Genomic DNA, 21,276 nt, shown 5'->3' on the forward strand with positions numbered 1-21,276 from the left:
CTTGCAAGTTTGAACCTAAGGCTTCAAATTGGGGGTTTGTCAATTTGACCATTGGATCATGTCAATTATTGCTACATAGTCTCCTGCTACTGTTCCTAACCTATTCCCCAACTAATTCTCTAGCTTCCCTTTCAATTACATCAATTTCTCATGAATGCTAGGATTCTTGTCTTTAGAACATAGGACCTCAATTTGGGGATTTTCATTTGGACCATTGGATTGTGATAATACTTGCTAGGTAGTGTTCTTACATTGTTATGAATCATCCCTCCAAGTTTCAGATCGATCCGAGCCCCGGAAGACCTATTTCGGACCACCTTCTTTATCGTATTTCCTACAGTATATGACTGTTATAAGTACTTCAAGTATAGTAGTGCCATGTTTACATATTCTTTTGTTATTATGATTATGTATTCTTAATAAATTCATATGTAACTGATCATGTTATGGTATGTATCTTTCTATATGATGAAATGTCATTTATGTATGATATGATGGAATTGAGAATATGATTGAATAGGTATGATTTGGGATTGGGGAATGTCCTATTGACATTTCTGTCCTTGGACATCGGAGAGAATAGTATGGGATGTTCTCCAAAGATGCCCATCGACGCTTTTCCGAAGTATTGGATGACATATATAGGACTTGTCTAGATGTATGGCTAGGATGTCCCTGTCGTATCAGACCCGAATCGGAAGGGCATTGAGACCGAACGACCCGTGGTAGTGTATGGTTTGATGGGCGCTCTAGGCCGGTAACCAATCCGGTAGGGGACATAAACCATGCTACGGATATCCGAAAGGGGCCATTTATTGGTAGGGTTGCAAATGGCTAGACTTGGGCTCACGGGCTCTCAAGATCGGTAACCAACCCGTGAGAGGACGTGAGAGCTTCCCGTTTACTATTTGTGGATGACCAATAGGGTTGATGAGTCCGTAATCTGGGATTACACTGACTCTAGTGTGAAGGATACCGGAAAGGATCCCGGGATGGGAGGAATGGACCTATCTGGATCTGAGTTGATACGACTGAGTAGATGACTTGCATTGGGCTAGGCTTTACTGTGACATGCGCCAGTACTTATACCAAACGATGATGTGAGAGAGCGATGACCGATTCCCCTACCATGGTTTTTGAGATGACTTTACCGAACTTCCCTGGCAGACCCAAGATATCTTGTATGATTGAGGGGGAGTGACTGACCACCCAAAGAAGTATGGTGCTATGACTTAAAGCATGTCTACCATAGAGACTAGCATACATAGAGTTAGAATCATAATTGCATCATGTGTTTCATATCATATTGCATCATGCTATGTTTTCTATCATGTATCTATGTTATTGTGGAATAACCTGCCTTGCTGAGTTCTTTTGAACTCACTCCCTTTTGCAACATTTTATTAGACTCTACTGTAGGTACCACCACTGTTGACTATGATGGTCAACACTCTGAAGACCAAGTTGATGACCCGTACCCCACTAGTCACTGTGTACAAGTTGATAAAGACCAGTAGTCCGAGATTGGGACTTATCTGAAGCAGTTCGGCCTTTGCACTTGTGTGCTAGTGTTGGGATATCGTCCCATTTTCTTTTTAACATTTTAGTTAATTTGTTGAGACCGTAGTTTAGTCTGTTCCCTTGTCATGTTGGGAGCCGGTTGTAACCCTTAATTTTAGTCGATCTACCTTCCGCTATTATTATAGGACAGGTTTTCCCCTCCTTTTCACACTTTGACTATTTGTCCTATTTGTATCATTTCCGCACTCTGATATTATTTGTGAAACCTTCTGAGATCTTTTCTAGACTTTTATTATTAAATTATTTGAATACAAGGAATTGTTCTTGCTTTTGATTATATTATTGTGCTAAGTGGCTATGATCGCTCCTAAACATGATCGGCGGGACCGTGATTCACTCCCCGAGTAATCTAGATAGGGTACCCCCCTTGGTGGATTTAGGGCGGGATGTGACAATGCATGACCCAATTACCAACGAAGAACCCAAAAGACTGGGAATGTTGAGGGAGAGTGATTTGCGACCTACCCATAAGAGTATGGTGCTATGACTTAAAGCATGTTTGCCAATAGAGACCAGCATAGATATATAGAGTTAGAAGCATACTTGAATTTATTGTTTCATATCATTGCATTTATGTTTGCCTTGCATTGTGTGTGAAGATGTTTATTGTGATTGAACTACTTGCTAAGTTCTTTTTGAGCTTAGCCTTCAGGGGATATGTTTTTAGATGCTTTTGTAGGATCGGAAGAGAACTCGTGCTACGGTACGGAAGACCCGAATTACATGGTTCAACTTTAGAAGTCATTGGAGAAGGTCATGACCAATGGTGTGACCAGTACTCAGGTTTGGACTATGCTGACAGCTCCTATTAATGGTATCCGGCATCGTTATATTCGCTGATGGGATCGTGAGCTTGATGCTAACCTAAAGCTACAAGAGCACAACCCTAAGGTGAAAATGATGAAGACTAAAGAAGAAGAAGAGCCGATGGAACATTTTGACTAGATTTCTCTTATTCTTCTAGACTTTATTTTGAATTGTAATAGCTTAGACCTTGCTTTAGATTTCGATCTACCTTCTGCGTTTGTTTGGGGGGTATATTTCTGCTATACTCTACAGTTATCTTTTGATTGGTATCTTATTATCTTCACTCTGATATTTCTTATGATCCTTCTGAGATCCTTTCTTGATTTTTATTATTAATTTACTTGAGTACAATGATTTGTTCTTGTTTTTTATTATGTTATTGTGCTAAGTGGATATGATCATTCCTAAACTAGATCTTCGGGGTTGTGGATCACACCTTCAGGTATTCCAGATAGGGTACTGGCTGGAGGGATGTGACAATTGTAAATGTGGGAAGTTGCCTCAACTGATCTTTGGGGCTGTGAATCACACACTCGGGTATGCCAGATAGGGTACCGGCTGGTAGATGTGACATTGGCGATCACGAATATCATGGTGAAGAATGTTTGTGTGTTGACTGTGCGTACCAGGATTAGTCTAACTCTGTAGTTGGTCTACCCCGTACTGGATACAGAGATTTTTTAATTTAGACGTTACCTTTTATAAGGAAGCATACTATTTGTAGCACTTAAAACAATTTCGATCTTTCTTTATTCTTTTAGTTGTAGTACTTTAGTTTTAACTATTCTTCAGCACTTTGATTATTTGAGCTTACTTCCGCACACTACTCTGATTATTTTGACATCACTTTCGTACTCTGATAAGGTTTTGAGATCCTTTTGAGATCCATACTTTGATTATTCTTTTAATTATATTAATACAATGATTTATTTTTGCTCATAATTGCACTATTTTGTTATGTGGGAGGATGATTGTTGAGACTTGATCTTTGGGGCTATGGATCACATCTCCGGATATTACAATTAGGGTAACGGCTAGGGGAATAAGACAGCTTGAATCGAGAAACTAAAGAATGAATAAAAAAACAACAAATGAAGTAATTACTAGGAAAATCAAAATCGCAAAACTTTCAATCACGAACTAATTTCAGTATTGATTCCTTCAATTGATCATTGACTCAAAGATAAAAACTTTAACTTTAGGTAAGTCGATTATTGTCATTGAGGATTAGTCCTCTAACCAACCATCATTTCCCTACTTTCTTGATAACTTTTGAATCCATCCTACTAATAACCAATAAACAAAACTTTCGGATCAACCCTATGAGTTATGCTTATCAATTGCATTAAACATTAAAGAACCAATCACTGACCAATAAACCCGAAAACGCTTTATTTATTTAACTAAGATATACATGTTCATAGCAAACTTTATAGTGCATTGATTACCCTTCGACGATGCTATCCGTCACTTATATTAGAATAATCAATAAATAACTATACTGGTTGACTAACTATTAAAATTAACCATCAAACAATAGGCCTCTTGTCAATGTCTTGATCTAGTTTGGAAAATACATAAATACTCGAGAGTTAAAGAAGTAAACTAATTAGCCGAAGTCTCGTAATTGTCGGTAATCAAACTTCTATTAATTTTGATTGAAAGACAAAGTTAGAAATATATGGAAAAGAAAAATAAAGAAATGAAAAATGAAGAAAACATCATGCCCTCTCTTCCTCCCTTAAAAGAGTGATTTCTTCTTGTTGTGGTGTTTGATGTCCACTTTTTAGAAATGCCTTCCTTCTTATGGAGGTTTCCAATTCTGCTTCCTTTCTAATTTTATCTTTCCATTATTCTCCTTACTAATGCAATTCTTCCCAATTTATTTGTTTTCATCCTTCCTCCTTATCTTTGCAATTATTCCCCCAATTTAGTTGCTTTTCAATTAAGCACCTTTCTAAGATGTTCAATTGCAAGAGAGAAAGAAATCTTCTGCAATTCAAATCCTCAAGCTTTGGGTATGGTTCTTTGATTTGATTTAACCTTCATTTGATCCAAAAATTTTACACTAGGCTCAAAATCACTCTTTTTATGATTTTATCAAAACGCTATAATCTGTCCATAAAGTACAAAAATAATAAAAATCTAAATAAACAAGCAATCAATCTCATTAAAATACAAAAAAAATTAATATAATTAAGGGATAATTACTGTTGCCCCCTTGTACTTTGATTTTATTATTACTTTATCCCTTGTACTTTTTAAAATTACTATTCCAACATTTAACTTTGTCAACAATTACTAATGCCCCCTTACCGTTAAGCTCCGTCAGTTTACTAATGATGTGGCATCTATATATTTTTTCAAAATTCCAACAATAACCTTACAATTATCTTTTTACTTATTTGCTCTTTTTTCAAGTTATAATACTACCATTAATAGAAGAAAAAAAATTAACTTTAATTTCACTTTTCTTTTTTAAAATGAAACTACCAAATAAAGGAAAGATGTGATTTTTTTTCTCTAAAAATAAATCACCAAATAAAGGAAAGATGTAATTAAATAGAAACTAAAATATTTAGAAATATCAAATTTAATTCAAAGCTGAAAAATTGAAACTCACCTAATATATGTTGACCATTATGTATGTTAACCAAATTTTTTATCAATTAGATCTTATATGCTAATTTGTTTATAAAACTTCCATCATGGTGATTATGAAAAATTTAAGTGAAATGTAAAAGTTTCAACAATCATAAGTATGTAGTCCCACTAAATCCAAAACTAATTCTAAAATATAAGATTTTATGGATATAATTGACATGCAATATAGTTTCTATAAATGAGGATAATGCCATATTTTTTTACTTCTTAATTTTAAGGGCAAAATAGACATTTCATATTTGATGTTAACAGCCACTTAACACCTTTAGAAGTGAGGGGGGCAATAGTAATTTCACAAAAAAGGGGATTTGATTAGTAATAAAACCAAAGTATAAGGGGGCAATAGTAATTATCCCTATAATTAAACGACCTATCGAATTATCCCACAATTAAATCGTGGCTTGTCCTCCAGAAACTTTTGTAAAAAAGGAACTCTTCTCTTTTGAGAAATACTTGTGGCTGACATGACTTCAAAGGAATTGATATACTTACACCGTTGCTTTCTGTTTGGAGGGGTGCACCGCTTTTGATTTGGAACCGAGAAAAGCACCAAAGTAAAAAAATTTGAACGATTTTGCTACTACACAACCATAGTCAAAAGCGTATTGTTTACCAAAATAAACTAACACGTCGTTATGAACGTGAAGAGAGAAAGATTGGATTCCTAAAATCTCAAACAAATCTCAAACTAATCCCACTTAACAATTCTTACTAAACAAAAAAAATCCCACTTATATAAAGCGATCATCACTTATCCCATCAAAATCCACTTTGATTAAAAGAACATTCCGTGTTTCTGAATCGCTAATGGGGAAACCAAAGAGCCTGGTTTTGTTCTTCAACCTCTTCTGCCTCTTCAATCTTCTTGCCGGTAAGACAACAATAATGCACATATATGCTTCGTTCTGTTTGCTTTTCTCTTAAATCTTGATAATGTCTTACCAAAAAAAAAAAAAACCTGATAATGGATTGATGGAGATTAATGTATTTTCAGCTCATCAACATCTCCATCTGAATATTCCCCAGCCCAAGGGGCTTTCAAAGCTGTTTGTCTTCGGAGATTCTTATGCGGACACAGGGAATACGGATTTGTCAAAATCAAAATCTTGGAAACAACCATACGGAAACACTTTTCCTGGTAAACCCACAGGCCGTTTCTCCGATGGCCGTGTTTTGACAGATTATATTGGTACGTCTCTCTCTCGCACTCTGGTTCAACTTCAGTGCTGCGCATTTAATGCGCAACATTCAAGTCACGGCCCTCTCTCTTAATATTTTTATCTCTTATCAATTCTTTTTTCATTCAAACAAAAACTTATATTAGACTCTCCATACTAATCCGTCTAGAATGCAAGATAAGAGTTTGCTACAATAAAGAGTAGGGGAAGAATTCCTCCACACCATAAAAAGAGAGATGCTTAACACCACACGCTAAGTAGTCCCCATAAACATTATTATTAAAGTAAGACTAAGCTTCTTAATCTCCCACACTAAGCTGCAACCAGCCCAATCAATTGAAGGAGCTTGCCCATTAGAGATGTAATAGCTTGCATTAGCTTTGTGCTTTACTCTGCTCTTCTTTCTCTCATCGGTTTTTTTTCTGTAGAACCCTGGTGCGTTCTCACTTACCCTTTTCAATTGTTTTAATTTGAATTTTTATATTCAAATCAAATTCTAAAAGTAGAATAGCTCTATTTTAGTTTTGGAGAAATTTCCAATGCCACCCCAAGTCCCCAAGTTAACCCCTAAAATTGATGCCACCCCTTGAATTATCCAATTTATCAGTCAAACACCCTATGGGAGAAAAAAAACATCGATGACACCCCTTGCTGTTAGGAAGTCATAGTTAAGTGCTAATGTAAGCAAATTAAACTTTTCAAAAAGACGAGTGCTCTTAAACGAAAACCCCTATGCTAAACTCCTCTTCCTCTACCATATGTAACTATTACTCTTTTCTTTCATTTTCAGATTTTCTACATGATTTCTATTTATGCCATAAACATTATTTTTCCCCCTCTCCTCCATCTTCTTTCTTTAGGATGTGGAGGTAATATTGAAAATAGATAAATCAAAACTAAGATTGAAGATATTAGTAATAGGGGGTTTGACTGATATATTGGATAACTCAAGGGGTGACTTTAATTTTAGGGGATAACTCAATGGGTGGCGCAAAAAAACTGCCTTATTTTCTAGTGCCTCTCATCCACTACCACCCACTAATGGCATGAAGGACGTTATAGTGGAGTCTAGATCCCCTACCTATTAAGTAGAGATTGGTGCTCTCCTTCACATTTCACCGTAAATTAGGAGTGGGTTTCATCTTTAAGTGCGAACAAAATAGTCATAGGTTGACCCAAAGAAAAACAAAATAGTCACAGGTGAGACCCCTGGATGGCCCCATGTAGGCTCCCTACTAATATGTGATGGAAATGTGTGCGGAGAGCACAAATTACCTAAATACCCTTAACTTGCTAAATCATTAAAAATTTTAAATTAAAATTACGTAAATGGCCTTTGGTTGAGAAATTAGAAAAATACCCTAATCTCTCTCTTTCTCTCTCCTTCTCCGACCTCTCTCTCTCTCTCTCTTTGCAACCCATCTTCTCCAATCACTCACTCTCCAGATTTCCTTTTTCTTTTTTTCCTTTTCTTTTCTTTCTTTTCTTCTAAGTATTTACATGGTTTAACGCATGGTATCAGCCTATATTGAAATCAATGTAATATTATACTGGCAAAGGATCGATGGTCTCAAATGGAGTTGGTGTTGATTTCATTAAATAAGCAGATCTTTTAATTCTTTATCTCTTGTGTATGGCATTAATATGGTAAGAGATTGGTATTGATACCGAAGTTCTCATAAGGACAAATAATTTATGCTTTCAAAGGTGATTGATAATGTAGATTTTCCGTTTCTTTTGTCTATTCATGCAATCAATATGAAAATTTCGTTTCAGTATTAAAGATCTCAAAGGATAAATACTTTCAAAGGTGATTGATATCATAGATTTTATATTTCTCTCGCGCAGCTTTCGAAAAGTCATATGTAGATCTATACAATTACTCCAATGGTTGTGATTATAAGAGCAGAAAACTCACAGTAGTTCGATCCATATAGATCCACGATTTAGCATCTGAAAGCTGCATGAGAGACACCACACAAAAACAAACAAGGGCCGGTAATCATATCAAGAATATAATACTGACAAAATGTTAATCTGTAGAAAGAGAATCATATATCATAAGAAAACATAGACGAATGTTATAAAAATGACCAGATTGCATCCTCCCATATTGGTTTCTGCACTATCCTAAATCTATGGCAGTTCATTTTTTAACCTTTTTTTTGTTAGGATAGCAGTTCAGCTGTTTTGATAATTTCACATTGGATTTCGATTTTTTTTTTTTTTTTTTTTTTTGGTAGAACACATTGGATTTCGATTTACCTTCTCTAATCCGAGGTTTGCTAATTTTTTTTTGCTAGATTTTAATTTTCTGTGTTTTAAAAGCTTTGGTTTGATGTATATGATAGGACAAAGAAAATCTAGAACTTCCATCCTAACAATACAATGTTGACTTATTCCTAGAAATTAATGGTTTGGGAATTCCAGTCTCATTTGGCAATTGATCCAGCAATCTCTGAACAAAATTAAGTTTTTAATTAAGAGAATCGACCTCTTTTCAAGGGCTGTTGATTCAGTTGAGCAGAAAAATGAAAAAAAAGTTGAAAAGGATTGAGATTATAGAAAGAAACTGGTTCATGGGTGAGTGAACATTTTTTCTAGTGTTCTCCGAAGTGGTCTCGTCTAGCTCGAATCTACCATGCATAAAAGTACCATCTGGTAAATACACACCTGTAAGCGAATCACTTAATTTTTTTTTTTTTTTTTTTTTTTTTTTACTTCTTAAAAATGCTTGACACGCTCGTAGGTGAAAAGAAGAAAGATACATGCTCAATCTTGTATGTCCTTGTACAATGACCTACAGAAAACTCAAGGAATCAACCACATGAAATGTATACCATGAGACACATCACAAAACGGTTTTTGTTCCTGACAGAGTCGATTCCATATGATTGGTTAAGTTAGGATGGAGGTCTTCTCCAAAACAAGTGAAGAGAGGAGGACTCATGCAGAATCTTCTCCCATATTTCCTTGCTTTTCATATATTCGTTTAAAGTTTCATTTATGTGATTGTCAAAAACAGCATCTTTTATGGGAATAGAGTCTCCGATACCATACGAAGGGAGGAAGACAGGGACGGAAGCAGCGAGAAATGGGATGAACTTCGCTTATGGAGGCACAGGTGTGTTCCAGACACAGTTTCCAGAGCCAAACATGACCACCCAAATCCTCTTCTTCCAACGCATCCTTCAGAATGAAGGTCTCTACACCACTGCTGATGTCGCCTCCTCTCTCGCTCTCGTCTCTTGCGCTGGCAATGACTACGGTGCTTATATTGCCCGTGGTGATAATGCCCTGGTATGTTATTTTAAGAGTCCAGGTCGATATGCTTCAATGACATTTAACTAGCTACTAGTATCCTTCTAAGCGCCATTTTCATTCTCTTTTTTTCCTTTGAGAGTGCTGCTTGCCAAATGCGTCGTTAACTAAATGATCATTTAGAAGGGTTAAAAGAAGACTTGGAACTAATAAACAAACTACTATAATGATAGGGTTTGGCGGCTTTTATTCCAAAGGTGGTTAATCAACTGGCGTTGAATTTAAAAAGTATTCATGACATGGGAGTGAAAAAAATAGCCGTTATAGCTCTGGAGCCCTTGGGTTGTCTACCTCGGACCACGAAGACTTCATCATACATGCGATGCAATACAGTCCAGAACATAGCTGTCCAACTCCACAACATATTGCTGCAACAAGCTGTTGCAAAGTTGAATAAAGGGACTAACGATTCTGCTTTCCACATTCTTGATCTCTATGGTGCTTTCATGTCCATAATCAAGAAACAAGGAGGTGACTCTCTCTCTCTCTCTCTCTCTCTCTCTCTCTCTCTCTCTCTCTCTCTCTCTCTCTCTCTCTCTCTCTCTCTCTCTCTTGTCGGGGTTGTGTGTGTTAATTTGTTTGGGTTCTTCTCCGTGGTTCATGTGAGATTTTATTTGTTGTTTAGGAAACATATTGGAGCCTTGTTGCATGGGTTTGGGGGAGTTCTCGTGTGGAGGTGTGGATGCGACAGGCGCAAAGAAATACACAGTTTGCAAGAACCCTGAGTCTTCATTCTTTTGGGACAATGTTCATCCTTCACAGTCGGGTTGGCATTCTGTTTTTTCAGCTTTGCAGCCTTCTCTATACCAACTGCATCAATAACTTCACTGAGCTTTTGACGCAGTTTTTGTGTAAAGAAATACGAATGGAGTTTCATTTTGTGAGAAATAAAAAAGATTAGCTGGATTGCTATAACGTTAATACAATTAAGTTATACAAATTTTACTCTGTTTCAAGTTTCAAATAAATTTTACTCTATTTCCAGTTTCAAATACTTCACATCCCTTTCGTATTCCCTACCAACCAAGCCAAGCTATGATACTTACTTAAGCTCGACACCTGGGGGAAATTGAATTTAAATTGACCTTGAACCTAAAAATTAAGAGCTCAGTCACACTGTTACTGTTAAATCCAACTTTCTTTATGAAAAATAATTCCATACTTAGCATATTAATATCATGCCAAGGAATTCTGCTTTTTCTTTTTCTTTTTTTTGGGGGGAGGGTGCAGCGGGGTGTGTGTGGGGGGGGGGGGGGGTTAATAAATAAGGTTCCAACCGATTCACCTGGCAAAGGCTGTAGCATAGTATGATCGAAAGAGCTGAAAACACTTACCATGTGTATGAAGGTGCCCGAAGTCTGAAGCATATTATCACCAAGATAGAACCACGAAGAATTCAATTCAGGGCAGAGCAGAGCCTGGACTTGGCCAAATCACACTTTTCCAATAGGTGTTCTTTTTGGTCCATTTTGTCAGGTTGGCAGCTCTAGGGAGGATAAAGACTTGCCATGTCCAAGTGCTCAAAACTATTCATGGAGTAATCAGTTTCTCCTTCCGAAACAGAATTTGATTAACATCTATCAACATTAAAAGCAAGTCCATCCCTCTATCATATATACATATCTAAGATCATAGATAATTGTTGGTTGCCACTTGGGCAATCAAAATATAAAACCATCCCCACCAAATTCATATTCCAGATTTCCAACACATTTTCACATCAAAGGGGTTCAACCTTGGAAGGTAAAAAATAGTCACCACTATATTCAACAAACTCATTACTGTAAGGATGTTTGGGTGATCCTTTACTTTGCACTTCGTAAGTTCCCGAAGTGGATGTAGATTCTGCAATTGGGTTTAGACCAGCCAACTGCATTATGCTCTCAATTTCTTTCACAACTTGGTTCATTGTTGGCCGGTTGGCTGTATATTCTTCTACACACTTCATTGCCAGATCCACAAACTTCTCAAATCCCTGGAGGGTGTCTGACACAATTGCTGGGTCAATAAGCTTATGAAGGCCATAGAGATCCTTCATCTTGTCCATTGCCACTTTAACTTCTCTCACAATGTAAGTATTTCGCTCTATTGGCTTCCTTGCAGTTATCAGCTCCAACATTACTACTCCAAAACTATAAACATCACTCTTCTCAGTTAATTGCTGGGTCATATAATATTCTGGATCTAGGTAGCCCTGCATAAAAACAAGATTCATCTTAATTAAAAATGAAACAATTATATTGCAGTCAACCCCGCTTAAAACTCGACAAATATCTAGGTTATATATCAATAACTTTATTTTATTGTTTACATGTAGATATGCTATGTGAAATTAAGATTTAATTCATCCCCCCCAAAAAAAAAGAAATTAAGATTTACATACAAGGTTTTCAAATAATTCTTGAAATTGATTGAATGTATAATTTCTAATTGAAGTTTCAACATGAATTCCCTTTAATGCCCATAGAAAAAGAATAGAGCATTCTGTTAGTTTTGCACTATTAAAATTTGCAAATGCTAGTTATTCTACAAACTTGTATGCATAATACAAAATTATTTGGTTCATCAGCCCCTGTTCCCTCTTTTCTCTTCAAGAACTGAAATAGGGTTCATTTATAATAGCATTAAGTGTTGGAAGTATGATTGAGGTTTCCTAATTGGAATAGAATCCTCTTTTAGTTATATCTTTTGTCTTCTCATATTCTTTATATTAGTTTCATATTTTGTGTTAGACTAGGTCTCCTAATATCTAGATCTAGGATTGGTTTTTCTATTCTATTTGCTTTTTATATCCTTATCCTACTCAGTGTAGTAGGATTTACACAAGTTGTAACTATAAATACCTCCATTGGGGCCTATGAATGAAAAATACCTTCTGATCAATAATTTCTTCAAATTCCAACGTGCTATCAAAGCCTAATTTTGATTAGGGAAGAAAGAGGGAACTAAAGGAATCAAGTCCCTCTCTTTTCCCTCACGTAGGTGCTGCCACTCCATCCCTACCACTGCTACTACTTCACAATCACCATCCCCAGATAGAGAATTTTATTCTCTCTCTCTCCCTCTAAATCCACCACCACCACTATCGCTGCTCCCTGAACCCACCACTGTCACCTGCAAGCAGTCTTTCTTCCACTGCCAAGACCTGCAACTACCCATTCCAGGCACTGCCACTGCGGCTGCACTTCCTCCACCACTACTACTCTTCCTCCATTGCAGCAACTAGAGAAAGAAAAAAAACAATTTCCTCTTCCACCTTCACCATCGTCTCACTGCAATCAATCCTCTGCACCCATCGCCTCAAGATCTGCAACTACAACCCTCTACACCCTTCACCTTTTTCCAAAACCCAGCAACCATCACCCAAATCTGTCTCCATCGACCACCATACCCCATCGAACCCCAGAAGCCATCACCCAAGCTTGATGCTCATAGGTAGTCGAAGGAAGAAGAGGTTATTTAAGAACCCAGAGAGGTATTTTATGAAACCATTCAACCCAACCATTAAACCAAAACAGACCAAACTTGAACCACTGAACTGATGAACCCATTGCCCCAACCCAACCTGAACCTTTAAGTAGTATGATTTCTATTTTTTGCCTTATAAGCCCTTCTGTGAACCTAAAATAAAACATTCGCCCCTCAAATTCTGTTTTTTGCCTTCCAAGGAGTCATTTTGTAAATTCTAATATTTCTAGGGGGTTTTATTGAGAATTCGAATATTTATCGGGAGATCATCGTGAATTTCATATTTCCATGGTTCTAATTGTGAATTTTTATATTTTCAAGGGACTAATTGTGAATTCTATATTTTGGGGGTATATTCAGGGGATTTGTCTGTGTTTCTCATATATCCAGGGGACTCTTTCGTAAATTAAAAAAATTTCATAAAAAAATTTAAAAAAAAAAAGATGTGAGTGTTAGTCGGACCTTTTAGATTTTGTCATTTTTTCTAGATTTGTTCCACTATGCTTTATTTCATCCTATTTACCCACTATTTTTTGCTTTATTTTTTTTTCTTGCCTTGATTTCTATCTATATCTTTTCATGTTACTTTCATCTTATCATTACAATTTCTTCCTTTCCAAGGTTTCCCATTTGCTTGAATTTTGACTTCTAAGAATTCTCCTAATTATATTTGGGCCATTATCTTACCTTTGTAGACTATGGACCATATCATTTAGGGATTTTCTTTGTCATTATTTTACCCACATGTAAAGCTACGCGTGAGGGAGAGATTGAAGATGTCTACAATTCAATGTTTACTTCAAAAGTGTTGTCTGCATGCTTCAGGTCATTGTTCGAATGCCTTTCTTTCAAACTTTGTTGCGTAGAATTTGATCTCTATCACTTTAAGACTTCTTTATGTAGAATTTGATCTATGTTACCTTCAAAAATTTGTCCCCCCTTACCTTGGCAATCTTTCACTTTGGATATCTAACATTGCTACATATCTGACTTTTTAACCTGTGCAGAACCTGATCTCTGTTACCCCTGGCGATTTGCAGGCCCTTACCTTGACATCTTCCCTTTGGAGATTTAACCTTGTAGAAGATTTGGCGTTTGACCTATGCAAAACTTGATCTCTATATTACCTTTGAAGATGGTCACATATCTTGGTAATTTTTCCCTTTTCTTTAGAGATTGTCTCTTTCCTTGGAAAAATTTTCCTTTAGAGATTTAACATTGCTACAAATCTAAAGTTTCACTTTCCTACTGTACCCTAGCAGTTGTTACCCCAAAAATATATCTTCCCTCAGATTTACACAGAAATTGGTAATCTCAACATTTGAAGATTCTACCTTTTTCTTGGGCATTCTTCCTTAGAAACCTGAAGTTACAATAGAGATAAGGACAAAGCAAATGGAAGTCTATAAGATAGACATAATCTATAAGCTATTAATGAAGTTTGAAGATCAAGTTACAGATGTTTACCTAGACAGATGTTTATACTATTCTAGCCAAGTTGGGCATGTGTGATATCCATGCCTCAACTTGAGGGAGAGTGTCGGAAGTATAATTGAGGTTTCCTAATTGGAGTAAACTCTTCTTTTAGTTATATCTTTTGTTTTCTTATATTATTTATATTAGTTTCATATTTTGTGTTGGACTAGGTTTCCTAATATCTTGAATTGGTTTTTCTAATCAATTTGCTTTGTATATCCTTATCCTACTCAAAGTAGGATTTACTTAAGTTGTAACTATAAATACCGCATTGGGACCTATGAATGAAAAATAACTTATGATCAATAATTTCTTCAAATTCCAACAATAAGAGAATAGTAGATTTAGAACTCACCATTGTCCCCTTCACTTGTGTACTAACATGACTCTTTTCATTATCATTCATGAGCTTGGAGAGACCAAAATCAGAAACTTTTGCATTTAATCGGTCATCAAGAAGGATGTTGTTTGATTTGATGTCCCTATGTATTATAGGAGGGTCAGCAAGTTCATGCAGATAAGTCAGACCTCTGGCTGATCCTACTGCCACCTGAAGCCTCCTCATCCAATCCAATTGTATACCTGATTTCCCTACACATATATATACATTGATGAACAACCCATTCTTTTTTTGAGTTTCCCCAATAAATCAGCAAATCCTTAAATTAGAAACTTGGGAATGCAAGGGGAATAAATGACAGATGCAAACGATGAAACTACTACTAACGTTCAAATAGAAAATTATCAGCTGAAGTACCTGCAAGACTTTCCCTTAGAGTACCATTTGGGATAAATTCATACACCAAAATTTGTTCCCCTTGTTCGAAAGAGAAGCCTACAAGGTTTACAAGGTTCTTATGATGAACCCTGGAAAGCATTTCAATCTCAGTTTTGAACTCAACAGCACCCTGCATGGATCCTTGTTGGGCCCTTTTGATGGCAACCAGTTGCCCTGGGGCAATTATCCCTCTATAAACCTGTACCAAAATCATTATCACTGTTATCTTAAGTGCAAACCACAAATAAATTCATTGTAAAGGATAAAGAAAACTGTGGTTTACCTTCCCATAGCCACCCTCTCCAATCTCACTGGCCTCAGAGAAATCACTGGTGTATTTCTTCAGTTCCTCAAAAGAGAACCATCTGGCTCCTTTTAACTGAGGAATGCTACCACTGCTTTTACTAGGGTCCCATAGTGCTGCATTTGCATGGGATGGCAGATAAGATAATAACAATAAGCATCAGAAAAATGGGGGTAAAAAGACACAGAAAGAAAGTACAGGACACTATAGCTCCAAATAGTAAATAGGAAGAGATCATTTAGCCTTTGAATTGGTAAGAGACATACCGAAAGGATTGTTTTGTATGGTAACTCTATCTGCCCTTCTCTTCTGACGATACACATAAAATCCTCCACAGATAAGAAGTACAACTAGAAATCCTCCGATTGATGCTCCAATAATAATTCCAAGGCTTGTTGACTTCGTTGTAGAAGATTCTACAGAACAAGGATAGAGACATGAACATCAATAGTGGACCAATTAGAATTTCCATTTTAAATAGTTCAGTGATTACCTCGAAAAGTCCCATAGTATAAAGGAATGAAATAATATGGTCGAAAGCCATATGGAGGTTCAAAGCTTTGGTTGCTCAGAATTAAACCAATTTTGATTATCTCTGACTGACTGAAACGATCATTTCCAGATGGGAAGACCTCTAGGGTTATTTGAAGGATAGCATTTGAGTCCTTTCTTGGGTTGCTCAAAGAAACAGAATCAACAGGTAGTTGATAGTTCTGAAATGTAAGCATAAGTGAACTTTCAAGTTCCACATAATATGAAAAGTTTCCCAAGTTTGAGAAGGAAGGAGCACTGAAAAATAGGGTTCCCTTGTATGGATATGAACATTTACAGTTAGGGCTGGAGTTCTGGCCTGAAGTACAAACAGGTCGTACACAGTTCCTTGAGGAAGTTGAATATGAAGAATTTGATTGATTTAGCTGCATGCAGTAGTAGACTGTGGTTGCCGTTCCTTCACAAACTGGATTATCCAGGAGACTGAAATAAAACAAGAAAAAAGTGAGATGGTGAAATCAGAAAATAGTCTAGATAAGACTGTAGGTTCTTAGGTATAAAAAGCACCATTGCTTCTAAACTTTGGACTTCAAACAAACAACCAAATGGAAATTCTTCATTAAGAAAATGAAACCAAAACAAAATAGATTGTCACTTACATTAAGTCTTTACTGTATGTTCCTCTTTCCACAGCAGCAATTGAATTATTTTGTAAATCAATTAGTTGCAGTTCACTGCTAAAATCAGCACCAATGTCTAATGTACCATTGAGCCGATTGTTTTTTAGACTCCTGCAGTCATATTTCAACAATTAGATTCAAAATGTCCCTTTCTATATCAGAAATTATAAAGACATTTTACAGTTCGTTTGAAGTTTCAACTAGAAAGCATGCATGACTTTTCTATTCATTTCAGTTGGTTGTAAATATACTCATCTGATACTCACACGGTCTGTAATTGAGGATTGTTGAACAGAGCAGCAGGTATTTCTCCTTGAATTTGGGTGCCATCCATCATTCTACAGGAAAAAAAAAGTTGTGGAAAACCACCTAAACATTCTTGTGTGTTTGTGAGTGAGTGAGTGAGAGAGAGAGAGAGAGAGAGAGAGAGAGAGAGAGAGAGAGATTGAAATTACAGTGTGGTCAAGGACTCTACAGTTGAAAACCATGATGGAACATCAGTTGTATCAAAACTATTATTGCTCAGGTCCCTACAAGACAAACATCCTTGGTTAATGAGTACCATTAAAGAAGCATTGCTAGTGATTATGGAGCATTGGTGTCAGATATCTCTTAGAATTTAATCTATTGGGATGTGCATTTAATTCTGGCTGATTAGACCACAAAAATAGGACATGAAGTATCTTGAAAAAGGATTCAACAGTAACAATGTGCTATCTTCTTCCATTTATATATTAGAATTGATTACATTCTTCCACTTACACATAATTGAGGATATTCATCCCAGTCAGATCTGGCATGGGTCCTGTCAGAAAATTGTTTGATAAATGCCTGAAAATGGAAAACCAAACTCTACATGTTCAGAAACAATAAAACTGAAACAAGAAATGCATATGCCTATTAGGAAACAAAAGTGACAGCCCATAGAAAGTAAGTCTGGGGGTACTCACAGCTCACCAATATTTGTAAGGTTGTTAAGATTTGAAGGGACTGTGCCACTTAGAGCATTCCTATCCATCCGTCTGTCACCAGCGAACAACAAGACATCAGAAGAAATCAAAGTCAACCCACTTTAAAAGTATCCCAGCACTAAGGTAATAAATTAACTCATGTAGATGGCTACTCACATAACCTCCAACGTTTTGACAAGTCCTAGGGTAGAAGGAATGCCTCCAGTAAGTGAGTTACTGTCGAAAAGCCTGTTCATCATTATTTATTAGTATTGTAGAGAATAATATCTTAAAACACTTCAGTTGCATGATGGTCATTGGGATATACACATGCATTCTAGTACATACAGAAATATGAAATGATAAAAAATGTTTCCTTTATAATTATATAAAACTACAATTGTATGTTAGACATAACCAATGTACTGCCAACCTAGACAATGCTAGGAGGGTACCTAGTTGCCTAGGAGCCCCTCCAATAAATCATGACAACTCAATGGAAAATATAAAAATTTAGACTAACAAAATACATATTCTATATTGTTAGGAAGGGCAATTTGGAAAAGGAAAGTTCCATCGAGAGTTAGCGCAAGGTGCTAACTCTCGATAGGAAAAGGAGGTGGTAAATTAGGTGTTCTATACCAATCAAACTTGTTTGATGCTCTCCTATTTTGGTTCTACTTTGTTTCCTATATAGAATCAACTTGTAAATTAGCCTATAAATAGTAAGTTATTTTGAGGAGTGCTCAGTAGTTCTATCTGAATCTCCACAGCAAAATCATCACTTCTATCTTCTCCTCTCCCTCATTCTTCACCTTATTCTTTCTCAAAACTACAAGGTATCAGAGCTCTAGGTCTTCCCTTTCCTTTCCTTCGATACTCAAATTACTTGTAGAAAGGATTCTAAAGAGAGGAAAAGAGATCGTACCTGGTTTAAAGGTCATATTCAAAAAGAATTAAGGGAAGGCAGCATCTTATGCTGCACTCTTGTTGATGTTTCAATCGAAGAACTGAAGCAGCATCTCACGCTGCAACTATATGGAATTTCTGGTTGAAGGTATGTTCTAGAGTTTGATCGTTGGTGAACTAGGGCAACTCCTGGCTGGTATCGATAGAGGTTAATACCCCTTTTTGTGTTTTTCTTTAGTGGAGGAGTACCCGATTGTTGTTTGCCTTGGTGGTTGCTAGAGTTGCGCCGGAATTTGTTTTCTTTTCCGGTGGAGAAATTCTGCGATTTGGCGAAGTCACAAAAGTCTACAATTTGGAGAAGACGATTTGATAAGGTTGGTTCATTTTTGGTTCAGCTGGTTCACTTATTGGTTCTATTGGTTTGATTGGTTTTGAGTTAAATTGTTGGTTCAATCTGGTTTTCTTTGGTTTGACTGGTTTTGAGTTAGTTTGCTGCTTCAATCTGGTTCTTTTTCTGGGATTAATATTCTGATTTCTGAAACCAATCTGGATATGATTTCTGAGATTAATCTAATTTGGTTTTAATTATGTTTGGATATGGGAGAAACTTAAGTAAAAATACTATGACTGAAATTATTTCTTCATCCTCTCATCGGTTAACAGAGAGAGATTGGAGGGTGTATCAAACTTCCACCAATGGAGGGCTATTGTTAGAATTGTTCTTATTGGATAGGGAAAAATAGATCATTTGACTAGGACTGTACCTAAAGATGATGATACTTGGGCAATTGTTGATGCTAAAATACTTGGGCAGATGTTTAATTCCATGGCCGATAATATTGTTGATTTGGTTACTCACAAACTATGAAGGAATTATAGAAGTATTTGAATCTATTGTATTCTAGTTAGAATAATTTGGTAGAATCTACGAATTGTCCCAAGAATTTTATCGAGTAGATAGGAAAGGTAGATATTTACTCATTATTTTGCAGATTTTAAAAGAATGTATAAAGAACTAAACTATATTCTACTTATCTCATTTGATGTCAAAACTATGCAAAATCAAAGAGAGCAATTAGCTGTTATGGGTTTCTTAGGAGGCCTTGGAAAGGAGTTTGAGGTAGTTAGAGCACAGATTCTTGGTAGTGATCATGTACCCATGTTAGCTGACACATTTTCAAGAGTTCTTCATTTTGCAAGGGAGAGTACCAATAACTCTACAGAAAATTCAGCTTTGGCATAAGTTTTCCACAGTACTTCAGAGGACAAACCCCTGGTGGACAAAATATAGGACGAACTCAAGGAAATAATATTGGAAAAAATTCGGGTTCACACAACTCTACTGATAGTATAGGACAAGTTAAGACTTGTCATCATTGTGGTCCTTCAGAACATATTCAACGATATTGTTGGAAGCTTCATTGGAAGCCCCCACATATGACTAATGCAGTCACCACCTCTGAACTAGCCTTTACAACTACTAAAGTTCATCTTGAAGGTAAGACTGTAAAGATGACCGAGGAAGATTATATTCATTTCACTCAGTTTCAAGCTACTCAACCACAATCTGCCACTGCCACTGCCACCCTTGTTCAAACAGGTAATGCTACCGCTTGCCTTTCAACCACATCTCTCCCTTGGATCATTGATTCAGGAGCTTCTGATCATATGACAGGGCTACAGATATATTTTCCTCTTTTGTTCCATCATCCTCTTTGGTTACACTTGCTGATGGTTCTCATATTAATGTTAAAGGGATGGGTATAGTTCAACTCACTACATCCATTACCCTACCCTTAGTTCTTTACATACCTAATTTGCCTTTTAACTTATTATTTGTTTCTAAAATTACTTCCACTAATAACTGTTTGGTGAAATTATTCCCTGGATACTGTTTATTTCAGGATCTTACGACGAAGAAGACACTTGGTGGAGGCCGTATGTCAAGGAGGTTGTATTTGTTCAAGGAGATATCCTCTACTGCTTGTTCTAGTGTCACATCCCCCCATAAAATAACACTGTTGATTAGGGCATCCCTCTTTGAAAAACTTAAAATTGGTAGATAAAAGTGTTCATTCTCTTTCTAAGTTGGACTGTGAGTCTTGTCAGTTTGGAAAACTTCATCATGTGAGTTTTCCCCCTCGTACAAATAAAATATTAGACCACCCTTTCTCTTTAGTTCATTCTGATGTGTGGGGACCTTGTCCTATTACTTCTATTTCAAGTTACAAATACCTTATTACATCTGTGGATGACTTTTTAAGAGTCCCTTGGCTTTATTTAATGAAAAATCATTCAAATGATTTAACATATTCTACAATTTTGTTATTGAAATTCGTACTAAATTTAGTGTTTCTATTTGTACTTTTCATAGTGATAATGCTAAAGAATATTTCTCTAATCCCTTTTGTAAATTGATGGCTTCTAACGGAATTCTTCACCAATCCTCCTATGTTGATACTCCTCAACAAAATGGGGTTGCAAAAAGAAAAAATACAAACTTATTGGAGGTCACCTGTTTTCTCTTATTTGAGATGAAGGTTCCTAAATCCTTTCGGGTTGATGCAGTTTTAACTGCCTATTTTCTTATTAACAGGATACCTTCATCTGTATTAAAAGGTGGCATTCCTTATTCTTTGTTACTTCCTTCATTTCCCTTATTTGTCTT

The 21,276-nt window shown here is 36.3% G+C and overlaps 2 protein-coding genes across 2 annotated transcripts in view; one reads left to right on the plus strand and one right to left on the minus strand.

Annotated features, from left to right (window-relative positions):
- The first annotated feature begins 5,859 nt into the window (after positions 1-5,859).
- On the plus strand, positions 5,860-10,373 carry LOC149024252 (GDSL esterase/lipase At5g03610-like). Its single transcript, XM_089142917.1, has 5 exons — positions 5,860-5,959; positions 6,047-6,241; positions 9,256-9,530; positions 9,725-10,022; positions 10,159-10,373. The coding sequence occupies exons 1-5, from the start codon at positions 5,860-5,862 to the stop codon at positions 10,371-10,373; spliced, it is 1,083 nt and encodes a 360-aa protein (XP_088999043.1).
- Positions 10,374-10,854: 481 nt separating this feature from the next.
- Positions 10,855-21,276, minus strand: part of LOC149024253 (leucine-rich repeat receptor protein kinase HPCA1-like) — a 29,593-nt gene continuing 19,171 nt past the window's right edge. Inside the window, exons 9-20 of the mRNA XM_089144562.1 lie at positions 17,877-17,948; positions 17,700-17,771; positions 17,512-17,580; positions 17,205-17,279; positions 17,016-17,087; positions 16,729-16,860; positions 16,071-16,552; positions 15,844-15,993; positions 15,557-15,693; positions 15,253-15,472; positions 14,851-15,086; positions 10,855-11,745 (exon numbers count right to left, since the gene is read on the minus strand). Of these exons, the coding sequence (XP_089000688.1) occupies positions 11,272-11,745; positions 14,851-15,086; positions 15,253-15,472; positions 15,557-15,693; positions 15,844-15,993; positions 16,071-16,552; positions 16,729-16,860; positions 17,016-17,087; positions 17,205-17,279; positions 17,512-17,580; positions 17,700-17,771; positions 17,877-17,948 (2,191 nt within the window). The 3' untranslated portion in view covers positions 10,855-11,271. The remainder of the gene's footprint in view (positions 11,746-14,850; positions 15,087-15,252; positions 15,473-15,556; positions 15,694-15,843; positions 15,994-16,070; positions 16,553-16,728; positions 16,861-17,015; positions 17,088-17,204; positions 17,280-17,511; positions 17,581-17,699; positions 17,772-17,876; positions 17,949-21,276) is intronic.

The sequence above is a fragment of the Hakea prostrata genome, chromosome 2, assembly GCF_041222555.1.
Source record: "Hakea prostrata isolate BN-2017 chromosome 2, UWA_Hpros_2, whole genome shotgun sequence".
NCBI lineage: Eukaryota > Viridiplantae > Streptophyta > Magnoliopsida > Proteales > Proteaceae > Hakea > Hakea prostrata.